Source organism: Myotis brandtii, unplaced genomic scaffold (assembly GCF_000412655.1).
Source record: "Myotis brandtii unplaced genomic scaffold, ASM41265v1 scaffold735, whole genome shotgun sequence".
Classification (NCBI taxonomy): domain Eukaryota; kingdom Metazoa; phylum Chordata; class Mammalia; order Chiroptera; family Vespertilionidae; genus Myotis; species Myotis brandtii.
In genome coordinates this window covers 613,391-637,602 of record NW_005370916.1, presented here as the reverse complement: position 1 = coordinate 637,602, position 24,212 = coordinate 613,391, and the positions used below count along the sequence as shown (strand labels likewise).

The window sequence follows — 24,212 nt, the reverse complement described above, 5'->3', positions numbered from 1 at the left end:
GGGTCCCGCCACGGCCCCCTCCCAGGTCCCTGCGCCTCCTCCCGCTCTCCCCCTGCTCCCCCTCCTCTCACTGTCCTTCTCTCTGGCTCTACTTTCTCCTCCGGACTCTCGCCCCTCCTCCTCCTCGTGCATTTCCTGGGCCTCACCATCTGGATGTGTGTGTTTTGGGGGGCGGGGGGGCAACTCAGCCCCAAGTAAGTGGTTGACTCTTGCCCCAAACTGGGGAGCCTGCGCCTGAGCCTGGGAGTGTCCCCCGCGCCGAGGCCAGTTCTCCCATGGCCTCTGCGTGGCGCCTGGCCTTTCCCAGCGATGCGTTCCCAGCAGGTTCGCCTCCCCAGACCCAGCCCCACTTCACAGATGGGGAAAAGGAGGCACAGAGGGGAGACCGACTCGACCAGAGTCAGAACCCTCCTCGGAACCGGCACCAGGTCCAGAGGGCGGTCTGCAGTGGCCGCAGGCCCCACATGTTTCTGCTTCTTTGATAGGGGCTGCCCCTGGTCCGGGCACCCAGGAGGAGAGCAGGGCCCCGTGTGGCCAGCTCCGGTGGGTGCTGGAGAGACACGCCAGACAGCCAGCTCCTCCTTTTTCTTTTCAATCTGAACGTCAGCCGCTCGCTTTTATAAACAGTAATGAGACTGCTCAGGCCAGTGCCCTGGCCTGTGACCGCTCGAGAGAAGATTCCCAGCTCTTCAGAAACTCGTCAAGGCTGAATGGCCCTGGACAAATAGACGCCTGGAGCTGAGAATGGGCCCGGAGAGTGTGGGCCCTATAGTCGTGCTGTTGGCCCTGCACCCACCCTTGTAGCTGGAACATCTGGAAAAACCGCTTGCCCTTTGTCCACTGTCCTACAGGAGCCATAATTTTAAAACACTAATTTAGAAAGTGAGTGAGTGTGTGGGTGTGTGCGCCCCAGTACTGTCTGGTTAGTTGGTTAGTGCTGGGTGCCCTGTGAGTCAGGCTGGGAAAAGGCTCCGCTCAACCAGGAGAGTTTAAAATAGTCGTGCTGACTGGAATGCCGGCATCCTGCAGGCAGCATCCTGCCTGCCTGCGCCCGGTACAAGCAGCCTCGGGGGAGAATATCCTGGCCATTCCTTCATTCAGCAAACATTGAGGAAGGTGCTTTCACCTCTGCTCCCAGCTCGCTTGCCCGAGGCCTTCCTGGAGGAGGCCCCCTGTCCATGGTACCTGGAGCCTGCAGACACTGGTTCACCTTGCCAAACAGCCTGCTCTCTGGGCGGCCAAGGAGTCCCCGTGGGCCTCAGACTGCTTGGCTGTGTAGCCTCACTCTTGTCATTTGGTAGCTGTGTGGCCTTCCGCAAATTGCTTAACCTTTCTGAGCCTCACACTTCATCTGTTAAAAGGGTCTTAGAATAGTACCTACCTTATTGTTAGGCTGTTGTCAGGCTCAAGTGCTAGACACACACCTTAGCATGCATGAGTACTGGGTTTTAATTATTTAACTATTGGGAGTTCTTACTTGTTTGAATGTGGGACAAATCAAGTGTGTTTAAGGCCTCATTCTTTGCATTAAAAAAAAAAAAGTAGACAATAATTACTGTGCTGCCTAATTCCGAGGAATGTTGTGAGGCTCTTGAAGTAACGGATAAGGCTCGTGCCTATTCGACAGGGCGTTTCCATCTCACCAGGGAAGAAAGGCCCGTTCTGCCTGGCTTGATGCTCCAAGTTAAGGCTCAGCCTCCCACGTGAGCCGAGGCACATTCATTTATTGATTTATTGGGGAGGGAGGAAGCTACTGCAGTGGGACTAGGGTGTCCTGTCCTCAGCTTTATGGAAGCATTTTCCATCTATCAAGCTGCTGCCACATCCTAGACCTAGGTGCTATATAGGGCATAGACTAGGTATGCGACCTTGCAGTCAAATTCAGAAGCCAGCCAGCCAGCCAGCCAGGTGACAAGCCCATGATCGCAGGGAACATGCTGATGTTTTGTCCAACAGCTGCTCCCGTGGGCCAGGCTTTGCTAGCAGTTGTAGTTACACAGCCATTATAAAAAGGCTTAGGTTTTTGAAAAAAACAAAACAAAACAAAAACAAACCTAGGTTTGCTGATGGGGATATTGAGGCTCAGAAACATGGTGACTTGCCCAAGGCCATGTGGGCAATAGTTGCTGCCAACCTAGAACCTTCCCTTTGCCTCTGGAGCTGCCACAGGTAGGGAGTGGCGGTCTCCCGGTGGGACGTGATGAGTAGAGGTGGGAGCCCAGGCAGGAGTTCAAACCCAGGCTTGTTCGTTTACCTGGCCTGTGACATTCCACTCTTTGCACTTCTGTTTCCCCACAAGTGAAGTGAGGGAGTGGACTCGGACGTGATGAGTAGAGGTGGGAGCCCAGGCAGGAGTTGCAAACCCAGGCTTGTTCATTTACCTGGCCTGTGACATTCCACTCTTTGGACTTCTGTTTCCCCACAAATGAAGTGAGGGAGTGGACTTGTATGTCTCAAACTGGCTTCTGAAGGCAGTTCTAGACACCATGGGCTTAAGAAAAAAAGTTATTTAATTTGAATGCCTTTATTTATTTATAATTTTATTTTGAGCAGGTAGTACATTTACCTACTTCAAAATTCAAAAAGACACAAAAGAGTATGAGGTGAAGTCCCCTCCTTCCCGGTCCCCATCCCTCCTCAGAGGCAGCACTGTTGGGAATTACTTGGTATCTCTCCAGACATACTTGCGTACAGTCTCCTCTCCGCCCACCCCAGCCTTGCTATTTTGCACACACTGTAGCATATTCTACACCTTCTGCTCCTTTCTCACATAAAGTTGAAAAGAGTTGAGAGAGCATGCTTTGCCCGCCAAGGGTCCTAATTCCTTTGTTACGGCTGCATAGAAACGTGAATACCTTGAGCCCAGGTTTACCCTTCTGGATTGATTGCCACCAGCCCCATTAGGCCCCATTGCCTTACTCCCTGCCAGCCGCACACTTGTTTGCTACCTGTGTTTCCTGCATGGGGTGGGAGGACCGGCTGAGGTCACTTACAGTTCTGACATCTTGACTTTCTCCCTGATCCTTAAACCTGAAACTCTCTAACCATGCTTTGGTGACTCCATAGGCCCCAGGGTGGGCCTATGGTTCAGCTTAGTAGGATGGGTGAGTCCCCAGTGTTAGCTTCTTAAAAAATATAATATTTTTTTTTATTGATTTCAGAGAGGATGGGAGAGAGATAGAAACATCAATAATGAGAAATAATCGCCCCCCCACTGCGGATCAAACCCGAAACCTGGGCATGTGCCCTGACCAGGAATTGAATGTGACCTCCTGGTTCACAGGTCGACACTCAACCACTGAGCCAACTTTTGCTTCTGATCACCTGCCCTGTCTCTGTTTCAACAGTGGCCTTTGTCTCAGAGGATAACATCCATCAGAGTTCAAACTCCACCTATAGAACCGCAAGCAGCTCTCTGTGTTCGGACCAGGAAGCCCTGCTTGAGAAGCTGCTGGACCGCTCACCACCCAGCCTGCCGAGGCCCGAGGACCGCTTCAACGGTGCCTACATCATCTTCTTCAGCCTGGGCATTGGCGGCCTCCTGCCATGGAACTTCTTTGTCACCGCCAAGGACTACTGGATATTCAAACTCCGCAACTGCTCCAGCCCAGCCCCAGGGGAGACACCTGAGGACTCGGACATCCTGGTAAGGGCACGTTCCTCCTGGGAGGGGGCGTGCACTCTGCCTGGATGGGGGGAAGGGCAGCTCTCCTTGGGTGCGCCATACCAGGAGGGTTTGTGGCATGCTGAGGGACATCCTGGTAAGGGCACGTTCCTCCTGGGAGGGGGAGGTGCACTCTGCCTGGATGCGGGGAAGGGCAGCTCTCCTTGGGTGTGCCATACCAGGAGGGTTTGTGGCCTGCTGAGGATATACGAACTAGGAAGCCATGCGGAGTATACTAGAAAGAATCCAACTCAATCTTCAGACATGCTTTGTGTTGTGTATGAGCCTCCTGCTTCATGGGGCAGGAGAAGATGCAAATGTATAAGACACAGTCCCAGTCTTCAGATTTCTTACTATGTAATTTGGGAAGAGGATGAAAATGATGATTCTCTGTAGTGTAGTGTGGTAAACCAAGAATCCAGAGTCCATGCCTCCAGAACTTTGAAAGGGTGGATCTAGTAGCATTAAGTTCAGCGGTGAGTTACAGAAAATTCCAAAAGCGTAGTGGCTAAACAAGATGGAAGGTAATTTTTCTTTCATATTCAAGTCTGGAGGGGCCAGCTCAACCCTGGTATGATGTTCCATGTTGTCAGGACCTAGTTGTTTCACCATGTGTAGCTTCTATGTTCAGTATCACTCCACAGTCCGGGATGGCTGTTGGAATTCAGCCATTACATCAAATAGGAAGAAGAGAAGGAGAGGCATAAGGAAACTTCTGCAAGGAACACACTTGCTTTTGCTCACATTGAACTCATTGGTCAGAACTTGGTCATGTGACCTCGTGAGCTGCAAAGGAGGCTGGGAAATGTAGTATTTCTTCCCGCCGCCCCAGACCCATGTGACCAGCTAAAATGGGTGGTTGTATAGTTATGGAAGACAGGGGGAAATGCAGACTCAGGGATAAGTAGTCTCATCACCAAGAGACAATGCTGTGCCCTAGCCAGTTTGGCTCAGTGGATAGAGTTTCAGTCTGTGGATTGAAGGGTCCTGGGTTCAATTTCAGTCAAGGGCACATGCTCAGGTTGCAGGCTCTATCCCCAGTAGGGGGGGTGCAGGAGGCAGCTAATCAATGATTCTCTCTCATCACTGATGTTTCTATCTCTCCCTCTCCCTTGATCTCTGAAATAAATAAAGATATATTTAAAAAATAAAAAAGAGAGAACACTGTGAATCAGAGCAGATGGATTAGAAGAATGGGAGGAGACATTCCAGGTGGGAGAAAAAGCCTAGGCAAAGGCAGGATGGGAGAAAGGTCAGGTGTATATGAGGAGCAGTAAAGCATCTGATTTTGCCGTAAGAGAAATAAGGCTTGAGGTCATTGCCTGGGCCTTGACTGTCAACACGAGGAGTCTAAATTCTGTTTGGTTAGCAGCTCACTTTGTGGGGTGACTTTTCCCTTGGGCAGGAGGGGTATTAAAGAAAAAATTATTCTGCCACTTGAGGCTTTACTCAAGACCAGTGGGCTAAGAGAGAGATCAGGCTCAGCACCTATTACTCAAGGACAAGTGGGGATTTATAGCCAAAGAGCGGAGTGAGGGGGTCAGTGGATGGAAAATTACTAAGAGGGGCCACCAAGGGTGGGGGCATTCTTGCTAAAAGCAGGTTACCAACATATACACCAAGATATGGGATGAGGGACTTGATCAAATATCAAGGGAGATCAGATATCAAGGGCGGGGATTTTCAATAAACTGACGGCAGGATTCTTGCTAAGACTGGCTAGGCAGGCTGAGGGGTGGGTGTGGGGTGGAGGCAAGGTAGAGGCCTAGTCAGGAATTGAGCTCGCAAGTTGTTAATCTTTGTCAAGAGCCTCAACTGATCTAGGTCAGTGTCTGCTCTCTCTTGAGAGTTCATGGTTGGGGAAGCGGGGTCCTGGGAGGGCCTGCCAGGCTGGGGTTGCTAGCTGCCCCTCTCCTCCAGGGGTGCCCCAGGGGACAAGAAGAGGGTACCCTAGCAGATCTTAGTCATACCCTCAACTGGCCCAGGAGGTGGCTCACCTCCCCTTCCTGAAAGCACCTTTGACCTCCCTGACCTAACCCCCAGGAACGTTCCCCAGTTTTGTGGGACTGAATGGGACACGGAGACTGAGGTTTTCCCTATTGTCTGTTTTGAGGATTCTGCCAGGGTGTCACATCAGAATCACCCAGGGAGCTTTCAAAACATCCTAACCTGGGCCCCACCCCAGACATCAGGGTTGAATTAGGTCCCTTAATTCTGGCCCCTTGTGAGGGCCTGTTCTGTTAACTGAGCAATTCATAGCTGCCTCCAGGGGCCAGAGCAGAGGTGTCGTGGGAGCATAGTGTAGTGGTTAGAGCCTCCTCCTCCAGGGTGTCCTTGGGGCAGACATGCCTGGAGCTTGTTGGTGATGCAGAGTCTCAGGCCCCAGCCAGATCTGCTGAGCCAGGGGCTGCATGCTGACAGCCCCCGGTGGCTGGCGGGCACAGGAGGGTTGGAGAAGCACCGGCTAGGGCATGGCTTCTGGAAGCAGGCTGCACCGGCTCCAGCTCTGCCTCGGGTAGCTCTGGCCTCCCTGTGCTGCCTCGTCTTCCTGGTACGGAATAGGAAGAGAATGCTAGCAGCAATCTTGGGGTTGTTGTGAGGATTAAGTAAATTACTCGGCACACAAAGCACTTAGAACGGGCTGGCACAGTGCGGTAAGGGCTGCATAAACGTTATTATCGTTATTATCATTTGGGGGATGCGGCCCTGGTGTATTTCCAGATGTCTGGCTTACCCGGGTGCTTTACGACCCACTTTTATTTACCAGTGACTCAAGCACCCCGCTTTCTGCTGGCCTCGGTAAATCACCCCGCCGCCTGGCTTCCTCCAGAGGTCCCAGGCTGGCTGGGCCGGCACCAGCCTAGGGTGGCCCCCAGAACCATTTCTCACGTGTACCTGTCCTGCCCCCGTCCCAGCCCCTGGGAGCAGGCTGCCCCGGAGCAGGAGAGGGTGTGCCGGCGGGTCTCCGGGAACCCGGCCCAGCCCCAGAATCATGGACATGGCTGCACAGTAGACGTCTGCCTTGAGCTGTTCTCGCTGCAAGGCGATCCCTTCCCAGCTGCAGGCACTTAGCATTCCGGGCCCTGCTACGATGCTTTATTGCCTCTTTCCAAGTGCTGGCAGGTGCAAATGTAGTACCTGCGGCTGCCCAGAGCTCCTGGCTCTTGGCATCAGAGATGAGAGACCTGTCACCCCTCGATTCATGGTCCGGGTTTGGGAAACAGGCATGCTGGGGCGTTTCTGCATTCTGGAGGCCATTTCTCTTTGCCTAATTCCCTCTTCCTGCCACCCACCTCCCCTGTTCTTTCCTCCTCTCTTCCTGGTTTCCCTGCGAGAGGCGGCTGGTCTGCTCCGTCACCTGAGGGCCACTTTGGGGGAAGGGGACAGAGTCAAATGGGTCTGCCTCCCGCCGCCACCTGCAACCCAATTAGCTGTGGGTCCGGATGTTGCTGTTTTTCTGTACTTTCTTTCCTTTTAATATTTCCCAGGGATGGATACCATTGGCTGGCGAGGTTGACTCAGTGGGAATGTTTGCACAGGGCCCCTCCTCTCAAATTATGTCATTTTCAAGGTCACCCTCCATCCCAGGCTCGTTTTCTGCCGCCAGGAACAGTTTGGGGAATGGTTTAGCAAGCATCCTGTTCCCCTGCCCCTTTGTCTCTGTTCTCTGGGATAAGGACTTCGAATGAACCCACCACAGGCCCGTGGACCCAGAGCTAAAAAAAAAATTAGAGCATAAATAAGGAAGAATTGATATGAAAAAAATGGTGCAGGGAGCCAGGACAACCTCCATCCCTGAGCCCCAACTCTGTGCTCACCATGCTGGCAGGGGTATTAAATGCAGTGTCTCTAATTAACTCTGTTTTTTCAGACACAGAGCCAGAGCTCAGAGAGGGTTAGTAACCTGCCCCAGGTCACACAGCCAGGAAGAATTTAGGTGGAGAGATGATTACAAAGCTGGTCATGCTGAGAGTGGTGCGGAGGGGGCTGTCCTGGAGACAAGGCCCAGCCCACACCCCCGACTCTGCCAAATGCTCCTTCTCGCTCCTTCTTCATATGGAGAGGCTGCCCTTGGTCTGCCCTCCGTTACCGCCTGGGAAGCCCAGGTGCCTTGGCTCTACCCCTGGATTCTGAACCCAGATTCTAAGCTGCCAGCATCCCTGATCCCTCCACACCACTAGCCAGGAAGAATTTAGGTGGAGAGATGATTACAAAGCCGGTCATGCTGAGAGTGGCGGGCAGGGTGCTGTCCTGGAGACAAGGCCCAGCCCACACCCCGACTCTGCCAAATGCTCCTTCTCGCTCGTTCTTCATATGGAGAGGCTGCCCTTGGTCTGCCCTCCGTTACCACCTGGGAAGCCCAGGTGCCTTGGCTCTATCCCTGATCCCTCCACACCACCGTTCCCACCCCCAGGCTCGTAAGCTATCCCTGATCCTGGGGTCTCTGCCTTCCCCTTAGCCTCTCCCGTAGGCCTGAACGGGCTGCCCCTGGGCAGGGACTGTCAGCTGGACTGCCTCTCGAGTCAAAAAGTTTGCCCACCCCTGCCTTAGCCTCTCCCGTAGGCCTGAACAGGCTGCCCCTGGGCAGGGACTGTCAGCTGGACTGCCTTCTTTCTGCCCCAGAGAGGAGAGTGACCACACCTTTTCCTGGTCTTTCCCTGCCATGAGACCTCCACCACGAGGCCTCCATGTCCCCCCACAACACATACTTCCTGTGCACCTCCCTGCACACCTTGGCCTGCCAGGGCTCCTCGGGGCGGGGGTGGGGGGGTGGGGAGAGGGCCTTGCCGGACATGGCCAGGTCATGGGTGGGACCCACAATCCCACTTGGTGTCAGCAGGGCCAGAGCCCAGGCTTGGCAATCTACTGCTGTCCCATTCACCTCAAGACCAGCGGGGGCCCCAAAAGCCCAGGCCAGGGCAGGGGACAGATGCCTCTCTTACTCCTGGGAGCCTCCACTGCTGCTACCCTCTGATTTAGGGGCTCCCCTCTGGATCCCCAGAGCCCACAGTACTTCCCCTTTAGGTTCTCACCACACAACTCGTGGTGCTGAGCACTTACTGCGGGGGTGCCATTGCTCTCAGAGCTTTGCCTGAATTGTCTCATCTAACCTGCAGCGCCCCTGTGAGGCAGGAAGTCTGATTATCCATGATGACAATACCTGTTTCACAGGGAGGGTGCCTCCTCCACTAAACTGCTAGCTCTTTGGGGAGAGTGAGTACAGCTCTCTTCACCGTACATCCCTGTGGCCTAGAACAGCTAGCACAGTGTTCGGCACACAGTAAACATCTGTGTGCTAGTTATTCTATGGCTGGGGAGGAAAGCCCCATCACCCCAATCCAAGGTAAGGATGGCATGGCTCTGCAAAGAGTAGAGGACGATCTGGGGGTCACAGTGGCCATCCCCAAAGGAGTTCCAATCTTTCAGGTGGGCTGGCATAGACATGAAGGGATTCTTACAATGGGGAAGGGACCCAGGTTGGCCCGGTGCAGCAGGTGGGGGCCTACCTTCATTTGCAGCACCTAGGTGCTGGCCCAACCCCTCAGCCCCTCAAAGAAGCAAGATAGCATGACCAGGGAGCCATTCTTATGACTAAGAACAGACATCCCAATTCGGGGAGGAGGGGTTGAAAGAAACCAGGATGAACTAGTTTAGAGAAGAGGAAACTGGAGGGCAGATGACAAATTTTAGGCCACCCACCCAGGGTCATTTGCTCGCAAGCGGTACCCAGCATGCTCTCTGGCTTCTTCTTCCCCTTGGATGGTCTCAGCTTTGGCTGCACACTAGGATCACCTGGGAGCTTTGAAAGCCTCCCTGCCTCCACCACCCACCCAGTTCTGGTGCAGTCTACGGAGGGGCCTGGGCGTGAGCATTGTAAGACTTTCCAGTGAGGCTAACATGCAGCTACAGGTTCAGGTGAAAGGTTACAGCTGTTCTCTGCCTCCACCAGAGCGCCCACTGAACCGGTGGCGTAGGCTGCTTCCGAGGGACCTAGGTGAGCCCTCGGGAGGACCTCCCGCGGTCCAGTTGCCTGAGCTGGCGGTGGCAGGAGTGTTTCCTTCTCGGAGAAGCAGAGCGGTCTCCGTGCTGGAAGGGCAAGGAATGGCTTTCCCGGGCCTCGTCTACTTCAGAGAGTAGGGCTCCTCACTGGGACCCTTACAAACGTAAGTGAATGGAGGCTTGATGGCCCTTCCTCTGGGTCAGTGGTCCCTTTGGTGGCAGCTGGGGCTCCAGAGCCCCCCCGTCCCTCCCAGTTCACCAGACTCCCCAGAAAAGGAGCAGAAGGGCCGACTGGGCCCCGAGGTGGATGTCCTGGCACCTGGGGTGACACAAGCAGGAGAAAGTGAAGCCATGGGAACAGGAGAGGAAAACCCCTGGAGAGGCGTCCGGACTCCGCTCCTCTGAGCTGCTGTCGCCAGGACCAGCCGTGCCTCTCTGTGCTGGACCCGGTGGGGCTGGGACCTGCTCCAGGAGTTTAGGAGTGATGGGCAACTTTTGAAAAGCTCCGTCCCTGGGAGAAAGCTGGGTCTGTCTGTCTCACGGGACCACAGAGTAGCTGGGAGGAGCCCGAGCGGCGACAGGAGGACTTCTTTCAGCTCCTGTCCAGGCAGTGTCCTCACTGCCATGTGGCTTGGGGCCGGGCTCTGTGGCCCCCAGGCCTCTCACACAGACTTCCCCTGATGCACTTGCACTTGCTGGGAGGGAGGTTCTATACTTATTGCTCATCTCCTACAAGGTAGCTGCTGGATGAGGGCTGTGCAGAGTCCTAATAACATCCACTGCCTTACCATGTGCCGGCCACTGTGCTAAGGCTTCTGGTTCCTTCTTTAATTCCACAGAATGTGTTAAGCAACCTACTGTGTGCCAGAGGCTTTATTTTAAATATATTTTTATTGATTTCAGAGAGGAAGGGAGCAGAGAGAGAAGAAACATCAAAGATGAGAGAGAATCATTGACTGGCTGCCTCCTGCACACCCCCAACTGGGGATCAAGCCTGAAACCTGGGCATGTGCCCTGACCGGGGGATCAGACCGTGACCTCCTGGTTCATAGGTCAATGCTCAACCACTGAGCTACACCAGCTCTATTTTCATGATCTCTTTTGGTCCTTACTAAGCCCCAAGGACAGGTATTATTTTACCCATTTTACAGAGCAGGAAACCGAGGCTCAAAAAAAATGGAAGTAATTTGTCCCAGACACAAAGCCAGTGACAACCGGGACTCACACCGGCCACCTGCACCCACGCTGTCCATTCTCTGGACCCTGTGCTCCGTGTCCGAGTGTTCGTATGTTTTCAAACTTCTTTTGACCACAATGCACCTGTTCCCTCGATGAAGTGTGCAGGCCCTGCATGTCCATAATGGAAACAACAGCTTCACGAAGCGGCATCTACACTTTGAAAAAAACCCTGATTGTAGATTTCAAGGAGGAGCAAGTGATCATCTGTGCTGATCTTATAAGTAGCTTGTAAGCCACCCGGCTGAGGGTGGAGAGTCTGCCTTTGGATTTAACCTGTGTAGGTCCTTGGTGGCCTTGGGAACAGCGCCATGGGGGGGGGAGGGGGGGTGCAGAAGCTGGACCCCTGGCCGTGGGGAGGGGACATTAGAGACAGCAAACCTGGAGAACTGTGTCTAGGAGTTTTGGTTTTAAAACTCTCTCATTCTAGAAATGAGGCGGGAATTATAGGGAAAGTGTGGTCAGGAAGGGCACCAACTTTCTGGTTTTGTTTGTTAATAGAAGAGAAGCAGCAGCCAATGTGTGTGTTCATGTGAATGTCCAGTAGAGAGGGAGAAACGGGTGCTGAGGGAGAGGAGGACGCACAGCGGGGGGAGGTCCCTGAGCAGGCAGAGGGCCTGGGCCCGGTGCACAGTGGAGGGGGTCCCAGCAAAGCATGCGGACAGCTCATCTTTAGGAATAGGAGAGGAGGAGCCAAAGATGAAATGAAATCCAATTCTGGTCCTGAATTTCATGTCCTTTAGTGGGTTGCCGTCTATAATTTGAAAAATCCCGCTCTACCTGTTTGCCTCTCACCTCACAGCCGTGAGGATGCACTTTGCCCGCACTCATGCACAGAGCCATGACGGCAAGCTCTGGGGCTGCAGCCCAGGGGCATCCAAATTGGCATCGGATTTCCTGGGGCGTTTGGCAAACACCCAGAGTCCTGGACCCTCCCTGCTCCTTCTCCCCAGGTGGGCTGGGCACCGGCCGGCCGCCAGAGGGCAGGTCTCTGGGAGCCACTTTCTCGGTGCCACTGGCTGTTCCGTGAGAAGCTCGCGCTATTCTGGGTGTGGGTGGGTCACGACGCTCCCCGTGTAACCCCAGAAAGATGCACAGGCTCCATTAGGCGAGCACTTCTGAAGAGCAGCGTTCCAAAGAACGGTGCTGCGTGAAGCACCCCTCCTCCCCATGCAAACATGCGAAAGCAGGATTTTGCTTGAGCCTTGTTGTCCCAAAAGAGACGGCAGGTTGGTCTAGGGAATGGGGCTCTAGGCTCCCTGCACAGGGGGTGGGTGAGTGGCTGCCAGTTGGGGAGGGCAGCCCCTCCCCCCAGCCGTCCAGTGGCTTAGGCGAGTTTGGATGGCGGCTCTAAATCATTTTTAAAAATTAGAACCAAAAATGAGTGATTTCTTTTTTTTTTTTAATTCCCTTGTCCACCCTCTGATTCTAAATGCAGACCCAGCCAGCGTGCCATTCCCAATAAATATACCTGTGATGGCTTTTTCCTCTGTTTTTAGCTCTCGCTGCGTCCTGCAGAGGGAGAGAAAAAGCCCGACTTGAAGCGCTGTCAGTCATGCCGTTGGTGGCCTCAGACTTCTCAAATTCTCTTTTTATTTTCTCCCCGCGTGCTCCTGGCCCGGTCTCCCCACCTGTGCCTGGCTCCCTGGCCCTCCTGGGCTATCGATCGCTCCCCCTCCGACTTCGATTTTATTTCCTCCCGCACTCGTCCTTAGAATCCAGAGGCGATTTCCTGGACAAATTAGAACATGGCCTGGGCCTTAAGTGCTCAAGTGTCTCCTTAACGTGATTGATCATTGCGACTGCCCAGAGAGCAGAACCAAATTGGAGTCTGTGGCGGGCGCCTTCGTTACAGGGATCATTGTCCGAGGGGGGTCTGAGGGGACCCTTGCCAGCCTCTTGGGGGTGCTGTGTGCATGTGTGTATTTGTGTTGTGTGTGTGTGTGTGTGTGTGTGTGTATGCGTGCACCCAAGGCCTGTAGCAGCCACCATGGTTTCATGGGGACCTCCAAGGACAAACAGCTTCCCCAGATGGGAGACGGGATGTCTGTGAGGAAGCGTCGCTCTGTCTACTAAGGACCTGGTTTTTTTTTGGTGGTTCTCCTGGGTTTCCTTCTGCAGAGAGCAGCCGGGGCACCCCAAGACCACCTCCTCTTTGCCCACATGCCACAGAGCATGGTCCCTATCCCCCCACGGGGTCAGCCTTGGGACACTGACTCAGGGCACCCCCCTGGGAGCTGCAGAAGCTGCCCCGGGCAGGCGCGGGCTGTGCGGTAGATGGGGAGTTTCCTGGAAGGCCACTTCCTCCTTGCCCTGCCACATGGTCAGGCTGCAGAGGAGGAAGGACAGGCCGCCCAAGCATCAGCAGGGACCATGCCTCGAAGCAGCTCTCACCCCTCAGAGGTCGGGGTCCCTGTGTGTGGGTTTCCAGGGCTCCCTCTGTCTCTGACCCTCCCCTCGGTCTACTTCTGAGCCACTTTTCTGCCCGCTAAGGTTCCAGCCTGAGGGTTCGTACGGGGAACAAAAGGGATGAAAGTCAGAGGCCAGCTTGGCCCTTGTTGGGAGCCTGGCAAAGGGTTGACAGAGGAGGGTGGGAGGGTGGGCAGAAATGATGTTTCCATCTCCCGAGCTCACCCTGCGTGGCAGAAAGATCTGGGAGGCAGGAGAGCTGGGCTGTTTCTGACTTGGTTTCAAGTTTGCTGGGTGACTTGGGTTTCCATCTCCTTATTTAAGAAACCAGATCAAGGTGGCACACTTTTTCTGCAAAGGGCCGAGTGGTAAATATTTCAGGCTTGTGGGCCATGTGATCTCTTGCAGCTACTTGATTCTGCCCTTGTGGAGTGAGAGCTGCCATAGACAAGTCACAGCTGCAGCGTTGGCCCCGGGGCAGCGGCTGCTGATCCCTAGACTCAGGTTCCCTGGACGCAGGCTCCCTGGCGGGTCTCCCCTAGTGCTCTGAGGTCTGTGAGAGGTACCTGCCCTGCTTAACTTCTCTTCCTAACACTTACCCCTGCCCGCCACAGTATATGTTTACTTGTTTATGCATTTGCCACCTGTCTCCTTGGCCAAAACATCAGTTCCATGAAAGCGGGAACGTGGACTAAATCCCCTGTGCCTGGAATACCGACGGAGCTCAACGAATACGTGCAGAACGATGGCTTAATCTAAGTCAGTGGTTCTCAACCTTCTGGCCCTTTAAATACAGTTCCTCATGTTGTGACCCAACCATAAAATTATTTTCGTTGCTACTTCATAACTGTAATGTCGCTACTGTTATGAATCGTAATGTAAGTATCTGATATGCAGGATGGTCTTAGGCGACCCCTGTGAAAGGGTCGTTCGACCGTCAAAGGGGTCGCAACCCACAGGTTGAGAACTGCTGATCTAAGTGCTTGTGGAGGGCACATCACTGGTGCGGGGCTGGGGGGAGAGAGGGCACAGGAGAAAGAACCTCTTCCCAGGATTATAGGCTGACGTGGGCCTACAGTCGGGGGTTTGGGATCTCATCGTGGGTCATTATTTACCCGGCATGCACCCAAGCAGACTCCCGTCCCTGCCCAGTCAATGGCCCTCCCTACTTACTCCAAGGTGGTCAAGCCTGAACGTGAGGGTTACCCTTTACTTCTCTGTCCTTCCATCCACATGCAATTCGTTAGCAAGTCCCGTCAATTCTCCCCCTGAAATGGCTCGAGTCCGTCCAACTCTCCCTTCCACGGCCATTGTCCTGGCCGTAGCCTCCCTGGCCACTGGCTCCCAGCCCCCCCACCACTCCGATCACTTTCCATGGAGGCTGCAGGAGTGGTCTTTTAAAGACATAAAACAGAGAGGCCATGCGCTGTGACGGGTAGGGCACGAGCTCTGGGGACAGAGGGCTGCATTTGAGCCGTGCGACTTTGAGCAAGTGCCTGACTTCTCCCGAGCCTCAGCTTCCTCCTCAGCAACACGAATCTTCCCTCCTAGGGGTGCTGTGCGCATCGAGGGTGTGAATATGTGAACAGCATTCAGAACAGCAGAGGGTGGGGAGGGCTCAGCGAATGTGTGCTGGTACCACGCCTCTCAACTGTTTAGGGTCCCGCTCTGGCTCCCACCCCAGCCTGGACGGCTTGGCCCTGCCCGTGCCCGGTCCCCCCACTCTCTCCCTCGCTCTTGGATTCTGAGATCACCTGGTTTTCCAGTTGCCTGAACTCAGCACGCTCATTCTTGCCTCAGGCCAGTATGCTGTTCCCTCTTCCAGAATGTTCTTCCCTTCACCCCTCACACAGCTTATCCTTGAGTCTCTGTTCAGACATTACCTCCCTTAAGAAGTCCTCTCTCACTACCCCTACCAACATCAGCCCCTTGTTAGGCTATATTTTAGCCATTACTTGGTTTTTCTTGTTATTGCATTTGTTATAATAAATGCAGCCTTTCCCCCTCCCCCTAATTTGCTATTTCTTTTTTTCTTCTTCTTTTTTTTTTTTTTTTGCTTCCTTCAGGAGAGCACGGTAGCATCCTCAGCCTCTAGCACATGTTGGGCAAACATAGGTGCTCAGCCGTGATTTGTTGAGTAAGTGGCTCAAGATCAACTGCCTTGAACGTTTGTGAGTGAATAAATGAGTGGATAAATGCATAACCACTGGCACCTGCTTCTCCCCCTCCGTTCACCCACCCACTCTGACAGGCGACCCCTCTGTGCCTCACACTGACCAGAGGCTCCGTAACTGCCCAGTACCCTCTAAGCCAGTGGTTCTCAACCTTCCTAATGCCGGGACCCTTTAATACAGTTCCTCATGTTGTGGTGACCCCCAATTTCATTGTTGCAAATTGAACATAATTAAAGCACAGTGATTAATCACAAAAACAATATGTAATTATATATGTGTTTTCCGATGGTCTTAGGCGACCCCTGTGAAAGGGTCGTTCGACCCCCAAAGGGGTCGCGACCCCCAGGTTGAGAACCGCTGCTCTAAGCGAACACCCCTCTTCTGTCTGCTGCCGGACACCATCCCTTAGTCTCCCCTCCCCACTTCCCTCGCCTCCACCTGCCTCATCACTTAACCAAACTGGGGCCCCTCAGGCTTCCTGGAAAAGGTTCCAGAGGGAGGACAGAACAGGAGGAGCTCCAGGGTGGGGCTCTATGGAGACATGGATGTCGTGGCTGGGCCCTGTGAGGCCAACGAGGACAGGACAGCTGGGCTGGGCTTGGAGCTGAGAGGCAGGGGGTGGCCAGCCCAGGGGGGAGCTTGAGCAAAGGCATGGGGGGAAGTGGGAACCTGGCAGGATGGCTAACACCCAGGTGGGCAGGTAAGTGTGAGGGGTTGGGGGGGGACATAAGCAGTGGGTGATGCGGGTGTGGCCCTGCATGATTGCCCTGAGTGAGGCTGAAGGGGCAACCAAAGGAACTGGAAGAGGGGCACTGAGGGAAGGGGGGTGACCATGGATCCTCGAGAGGGGGTGCTCTGGTTCTTAAAGGCTTAGGAGCTGGGAGCTTGGGCTCAGCAGGCCACAGGGGGGACAGCTGGCAGGCAGTGAAACTTGCTCAGAGTCCGGGACTGACCCAGCCATGGGGGTCCTCCGAGCCAGGGAGTGAGCTTCCCAAGGCAGGACTGTAGCCCAGGGAGGGAGGAAACAAAGGCCACCCCTCTGGTGGCAGAGAGAGCAGAGGTGGAGTGGGGAGGGTGGCCTGTGAGTCCAAGTGGGGGGCATCCCTGTGGCTGGCGTAAAAGGGCCTCATGACGCCCTGTCTAGAACAGCAGGGATTTCATTCTCACAGTTTAGAGAGAAGTCCAAATTCCAGGGCCCCATCACCCTGCAAAGACTCCCGGCTGTGGGTGGGCTGCAGAGAGGACCCCTTGGAGAGCCCAGTAGACAGGGCAACTTTGAGGCCTTGAGTCCAGCAACTTTTGCATGTCTGTGGCTGCGGGGGGGGGGGGGGGGGGGGGGGGGTGTTAGTCGTGAGCAGTGAGGATGTGGGCTGCCTTTTTAGGGGGCTTGGAGGGAAGGGGAGGAGGGGCCTGGTGGCTAGAGACAGCAAATCAGGGAGGGTTTTTCCTTAGCCCCAGGGAGGCCTGAGGGAGCCTTTTAGCCAGAAGAGGAGGAAGGACCAGCAGTGAAGGAGAGAAAGTGCAGGCAAGGAAGGTGAGGGTTCCTGGTGCGAGTCGCTAAGAAGGCGTTTTAGGCTGTTGGCCGTGCACCTTCTTGCTGAGAGGAGGGGAGGTGTGCCCCAGAAATCCTTACACAGAGGGAGGCTCCTTCCAGAAAACCTGGGAACTCTCCTTACCCTCTATCGAGGATTCCCAAGGAGACAGGAGAAGGGATTGCAGCTGGGGAGGGCCTCCCGGCCATGATAGAGCAAGATTGAGCGTCACCCCCTCCTCCCCTCGGAGCCCAGGCCTGGAGGAGGCCTGAGAGGCCAACATCAGAGGGCTGATGGGGGCCCAGCCTTAGAGGGGCTGGGTCTCTGGCCAGCATCTTTCCAGGGCTTACCTGTCTCATTCTGACCCCTGGCCACTCCCTCACACCTTGGTTGATGTGGATTCCGGTCTCCCTCACTTGTCTGGCCCTTCCTCCCTGCTCACCCAGGCCCCCGGGCACACACCATTAGCTGCCCCGGGCCAGTGCCCCATATGGGGCCTTGGAATGTGCAGATAGGATGTCCCCCGCACCCCTGGTGGGGACCCCTGCCCTCTGCTCACTTCTTGGCCTGCCCAGGAATGGCTTCAGCTTCCCCTGCAGCATCCCAGGCCACAACTTCGCAATGGCCAGCTATTCTTGGCTCCAGCCTGCTCGCTGCTACTAATTTCATGCCCCTGTGATCCAGGTAACGCTTTGCTGCCTCGAGCTACCACCCCCAGGCTTGAATCGCTTTTTCTCGCCCCGCAGGAGCCCGGCTGCCTCAGCCGCTTTGCTCTTGAGGTGGGGGTTGCACAAAGCTGCCTTGAGAAGCCCTGCGCCAAGTTAGCCTGCCGCAGCTCATGACTAATTTGCTGCACTTATTTCAAAGTGCCCAAATGGCATGCGAGGGGGAGGAAGCTTAACCAGGGCCTGCCAGAGATAAACGGGCTCATTTCAGGGCCTCCCTGCCCGAAGAAACCTCTTTACCTGGACTCTGAGCCCAGAATTAAATTCTTCCAGAAGAGGCGCTTAGCACGGAGCCTCTCAGCGTGGCGGTGGAGAGGAAACGTTCCCCATCATAACGTGGGCCTCACATCTGGCCAGCTGGCTCCGCGGGCTTCTAAATTGTGTTTGAAGCGCCTCTCTCCCCTTCCCTGGTGTTCACAGACTGGGCCAGAGTGTAACCAATGAAAATGAGTTTCCGCCTCTCCATTGCAAGTGAGCAAATGCCCTGTGCCCAGGCCACAGGTGGCTCCTCCCTGCTGAGCTGGTACCTGGGGGGCCTCTCGTACCAGGCCCCTCTGGGCCAGGGTCTGTCCATAGGCTGGTTTTTAAAATATATGGAGAGGAAGGTACAGGGAGAGAGAGAGAGATAGAAACATCAATGATGAGAGAGAATCATTGATTGGCTGCCTCCTGCACGCCCCACACAGGATCGAGCCCGAAACACGGGCATGTGCCCTGACTGGGAATCGACCTGTGACCCCCCGGTTCATAGGTGGACGCTCAACCACTGAGCCACACCGGCTGGGCCATAGGCTGGGTTTTGAGCCCCACCCCCACCCAGCGGGCGGTGGGGCTTTGCTGGGTTTGCACAGTGAGGGGAGAGGCTGGGAGCCTGCCCGGTGCTTCCCAGCTATAATATCCTCTTTAACACGGTCTGTGCTTATCAGCGGGCCGTGTCCATCCATTTTGGTGGCTGACAGAAGTGAGCACTTTTCTCGTAATCTTTTTCTTTTTAACACTCCTCAGATCCACAGGCCTGTGGAAATGCCCAGGAGAATGGACAGTGGGTTTTAAGGGGAAGAAAGAGTTAACAGACAAGGGAGGGAAACCCCATCATTTGCTGGCTTGGGCAGGCCGCCTGCACTTACTGGCTGGGCAGAGGGAAGGGCCACTCTGATGGAACCTTCAGGCTGGTCCCTGCTCACTGCGGGGAAGGCACGCGGGCTGGTAGTCCTGGCCACTGGCCATCCCAGGGACATCCTGCAGTCCCAGGGACAGTGTTTGGGCCTGTGTGCCTCTGAGGCCGGCAGTCTCAGCCAGGGCGGTTTGTGGAGTGATAAGTATCTCCCATCTCATCTCCCCCCTACCCCTGGAACGACTTCAGCTTCCCCTGCAGCATCAGAAGATCCTGCCCCCAGCACTGGCTAAATCTGCACCTCTGTGCAATTATCCACCTCTTTCAGCCTCAGGCTTCCTATCTGTAAAGTGGGAGCAATCCCCGCTCTGCCTTGCTCTCACAGGCTGTGTTAAGAGCAAATGCACTGGGGTCTGGTCAGGCCCCACGTAAGCGGTTTTGTTAAAAAATCCAGTTACCTGGTACTCCACGGGCTGTCCTTTCCATGCTTGTTACCTGGTGCCGAGGGTGAGTGACCTTTGCTGTTACTGCTTCCGGAGGCCAGCGCCGAGCCCTCGGAGCCCCAGGTAACTGCCAGTGCAGGGCAACTAGTGAAGGGCAGGGAGGTTGGATGAGACTTTCCAGGAGCAGTTTTCTGTTCCTCAGAGCTGGGCCTCGCTTCACAGTGGGTGGGAGAATTCAGAATGGTGACTGATGGGATCTCTCTCTCATTAGCGCCCTGAGGGGGTGAGGTGGGCTGTGGCTCGGTTCTGCCTCTGTCCCAGTGTGTTTGGAGACAATAGTGCAGTTTGCTCTGCGCTCAGCAGATTCCTCCCGATGCTGAGGAAAGCCTCAGGGTTTACGCCAACAAAAACTTGGGTTGGAGTCCTAAGTGACAATCATCTCTCCATGCCTCTGCCTGTGCTGTTCCCCCCTCTTGGAATGCCGTTTCTCTCCCCGCTAGCACCCCACCTCCCAGATCTGTCTGGCAAACGTCCCCCAATCTTTCAGGGAACGCCTGGGGAAGCGCCCAGCCCCGCCCGCTCCCGCCGCACCTGTATCCACCCTGCGCTACAGCCTAGGATTACATGACCACAAGCTCCCTGAAGCCATCGGCCACCTTGTGCTTTCTATTTTATACACCAAACACCAGCTCAGGGTAAACAAAGGACGGGTTTAAACAGGAAGTGATACTGATCTGGACGCACAGTGGCCTCCCAGCCAGACTGAGGGCCGCGAGGATCCCAGCCTCTGGGTCTCCCACCCGCTGAGGCAGGGAAGCCTGCTCAGGAGGTCTCATCACCCCATAGGGTCCTGCCTGCGGCATCCGCCCACCTGCCAGCCCTGCCTTCCTGCTGAGTCACACACACCGTCCTCCACCTGCAATTACGCAAGACCCAACCCGGCCCCAGGGCTGCCATGTTGCACTGTTCTGAGGGGCTCCACTGTCTTACAGTCCACGGAATGGGGCCCCCTGTGATGTGCAAAGCACAGCCTCTGCTGTCGTAGGAGGTAACCCAGTACCATTGCCCTCCCCTCCTCCGGGGCCACAGCTGGCCTTCGGGGTCCTTGGGTTCACCCCTGGAGGTAGAGGCCATGTTCATCAACCATATTGCAGGGCACCTGGTGGGATAAATAACAGCAGGGCCTTTGAGGGAGTTCTCAGGTGTCGGGCCCAGTGGAGGTGAGCTATGGCATCAATTATCCCAAAGCGTCCCATTCCCTGAAATCGCCCTATGGGATGACAGTTACGGGTTGCTCTGGAGGGAGCAATCCTCTTCCCATTCTACTTGCCATGAGCTTGAACCAGAATTCAAATGTCTTTCTCTTTCCTTGAGTGAGATGGGAAAAGGTAGGCCCAGCACTCCTAGAAGCAAAGGAGATGAACCCAGGCGGGAAATGCCAGCTGCAGGTCTGCAAAGTGCAGAATCAAGAATTGAATGTAGGTCTCACTGTGGAACGTTTCTGAGGAGCCTGAGAACGCCTCTGTGCAAATACCGCCTCAGGGAGTGCATTCGTGGGGAAGTAAGAGTGTGGGGAGAGGGAAGTGAGGCCGGCGTGGACGAGAGCAAACAGGCTGCGGTATTGCTGGGCTGGCCACAGCTTTGCAGCCAACACAGCTGGTTGCTCAGACACCCGGGCTGTCTCCATCGATGCCACGTGGACCCACCACATTTTGGAAGAGTCTGTCGAAGGAGAGGAAGGGCAAGCAGTTTCTCTCTTGTCTCTTTCCCATCGCTTGTCTCTTGCTGGTCAAAGTCTACCTCACAGGCTGCCTCCCTCCCGTTTCAGAGAGTGTCACTGGCCCCTCCCCAGCCACCAGGGAGCCGGTGGGGCCCAGGCAGTGCAGGCACAGGGGCTTTGCCGCTTTGCTGGCAGCGGTGGCAGTGGCTTTAAGACCGTGGGACCAAGTTGCAAGGCAGAGGCCTGAGGTGCGCAGATCCAGGGGGTAGTAAACTCAGTTCAGGTTCTTGAAATCAGTGCATGCCACTTGCATAAATGATCCTAATTTCAGCCAAAGACTCAGTGAGCAAAGGCTATGATGTAGTCAGGATGCGTAGCCTTTGTTACGCTTAAAGGGGCAGAGAGACTGGCCTTCTTGTCTGGCTGGAGGTTGCATAAAAGGTCATGATCAGTTGTCCCTGTTTTTGTTGAGGAACTGAATTTTTTAAAAATAATATTCTTTTTGTTTTAGTTGATTGATTTTTAAAAAATATATATATATATATTTTTTTTATTTCAGAGAGGAAGGGAGAGGAAGAGAGAGAAACATCAATGATGAGAGAGAATCATTGATTGGCTGCCTCCTGCATGGCCCTCACTAGGGATCGAGCCCACAACCCGGGCATGTACCCTTGACCGGAATCGAACCTGGGACCTTTCAGTCCACAGGCCAACGCTCTATCCACTGAGCCAAACCAGCTAGGGCTTTTAGTTGATTATTTTAATTTTAGAGAGAGAGAGAAACATCGTCATTATATGTGTGAGAAAGAAACATAGATTGGTTACCTCCTACACATGCCCTGACTGGGAATCTAACCTGTAACCTGGATATGTACCCTGACCGGAATCGAACCCACCACCTTTTGTGCACGGATGACGGTCAGCCAGCTGAGCCACAGGGGCCAGGGCAAGGAACCGAATTTAAATTGCAACAGGAAGGCTGCAATTTCAGAAAAACCCTGGTTAGTAGGAACTCAGCTGTCTGAAACTCTCATTAATTAGGAATCTATTGCTGCTTAACAAAATATTGTAAATCTAGTGGCTTAAAAGAACACACACTTATTGTCTCACAGCATCTGTAGGCCGGGAGCCTGGCTGCGGCTGAGCTGGGTCCTTCTCGGGGTCTCAAATGGCAGCCATCAAGGGGTTGGCCAGGGCTTCGCGGAGGCTTGACTGGAAAAGGCCGTTCCCATGCTGGTTTGGGTTGTTGGCAGGAGTCAGCTCCTTGCAGTTGTAGGCTGAGTGCTTCGGTTTCTTGCTGGGTGTTGGCCAGAAATTCTCAGCAACAACCAGGGGTCTTGCCTGCAGTCCTTACCACGTGGGCGTCCCCAGCATAGCCATTGCCTCCTCCGCGCCATCAACGGAGGAAAGAGAGTCCAGCAAGATGGTGCTCCCATCTCATGTAACACAGTCCCACGCACAGCATCGTGTGTACCTGCCACCACTGCTGTTTTCTCTTGGTTAGAGTCTAGTCTCGGGTCCTGTCCACACTCAGTGAAAGGGATCATACAAGGGCGTGAACACAGGAGGCTGGGATCCTGGGGCCACCTGAAGAGTCTGCCCACCACACCTCATTTTGCTAGAATTCTATTTACAAGCAAAGGCAGCAAATACGTAAAAACACCCCACATGTTTATTCAGGAATTAGGTTGAAGAAAAAAGCCCCATGGGATGTGCTGACTCAACCTACATCACCATCGGCAGCCCCCTCTGTACCAGAGGAAAGATGGCCCAGGGTCCAGTCCATTCTGCCTGCCCACCCCCATCTTCATGCCTCCACCCGCTCCTGCTCTTTGTTAAGCAGAGAAATGGGCTCAGTCAGCAGAAGGGAGACATAGCCTTACTCATTTGTCAATATTTAAGCTTTCCAAGTTTTCTGCTTTTCAATATACTAGAACAGTGGTTGGCAAACTGCAGCCCCTTGAGTGTGGCTCTTCCACAAAATACCACGTGTGGGCGCGCACGTATAGTGCGATTGAAACTTCGTGGCCACACTCAAGGGGCCAAAGAGCCGCATGTGGCTCGCGAGCCGCAGTTTGCCGACCACTGTACTAGAACATTCAGTTACCGAAGACATCCCCATGCCTAAAACACCAGGCAACCGGAGCCTGCTCTGCTCGAAAAGGCAGAGTCAGGTTCTGCCTCCCGCGTGATGGTCCTGCATGGGCTTGCCTTGGACTGAGCAGCCACGGAACCCCGGGCGCCTCACTGGGGGCTCGAGTCGGGGCAGTCTTGGCCCCATTTGCAGCCAGCTGTTCCTCTGGGCCTTTTTCCCTTTCTCCCGCCTGCCTGCCTGGCCTCACGTAGGCCCAGCCACTGTGTCAAGATGTAATTGACTGAGTGCCTCGGACCAGTCCAGGCTGCTGAGCCCATCAGGGCAGGAACAATGAGGTGGCACCTCAAAGGAGGAAGGCTATTTCTAAGGCTCATGGTTCATGGGCCACGCGGGCTGTGATTATCATTTTAATTGCAAGGCTGCCATGGCCTTGCATTCAGGGTGCAGATTTCAATGACCAAAAGCACTCTGCAGGCTTACAAAGGACGGTGGCGGCGTCTGTGCTTCAGACTGGAGGAGCCCATTATGACATCTGCCTTTCTTGGCCTCTCCGTTGCAGCGAGACTCCCAGAAAAGAGAGACCTGACCCTCTGTTTCAAGGTCTGACTCGCATCCCACCTCCTCTGGGACCTGTCCCCAAACCCACACCAATTCCCATTCCCTCAAGTACTTAGCCCCCTCATCCCACTCCCCCACCTGGAATTCCCTCAGAACACACAGCTCCTACCTCTGATTGGGGGTCGGGGGGAGGTCACAGAATTCTAACGTCACTTCCTGTGGTGTTTCGAGATGTTAAAAAAACCTTCACACTCTGTCTTACACCCCCAGTGGTACACTCCACTCTTAATGGGCAGGAGCACCTGTCATGCTCTCTAGCAGTGATCTTCAACCTTTTAAAAAAATGTTTTTATTGTTTTTTAGATAGAGAGGAAGGGAGAGGGAAAGAGATAGAAACATCAATGAGAGCCCGAACCGGGTTGGCTCAGTGGCTAGAGCATCAGCCTGAGGGCTCAGGGGTCCCAGGTTCGGTTCCAGTCAGGGGCATGTACCTTGGTTGCAGGCACATCCCCAGTGAGGAGGTGAGCAGGAGGCAGCTGATC

The 24,212-nt window shown here is 54.6% G+C and overlaps 1 protein-coding gene across 1 annotated transcript in view; it reads left to right on the top strand.

The window, feature by feature from the left end:
- Positions 1–3,100: 3,100 nt before the first annotated feature.
- Positions 3,101–24,212, top strand: part of SLC29A3 (solute carrier family 29 (equilibrative nucleoside transporter), member 3) — a 39,834-nt gene continuing 18,722 nt past the window's right edge. Inside the window, exons 1-2 of the mRNA XM_005882726.2 lie at positions 3,101–3,104; positions 3,348–3,646. Of these exons, the coding sequence (XP_005882788.1) occupies positions 3,101–3,104; positions 3,348–3,646 (303 nt within the window). The remainder of the gene's footprint in view (positions 3,105–3,347; positions 3,647–24,212) is intronic.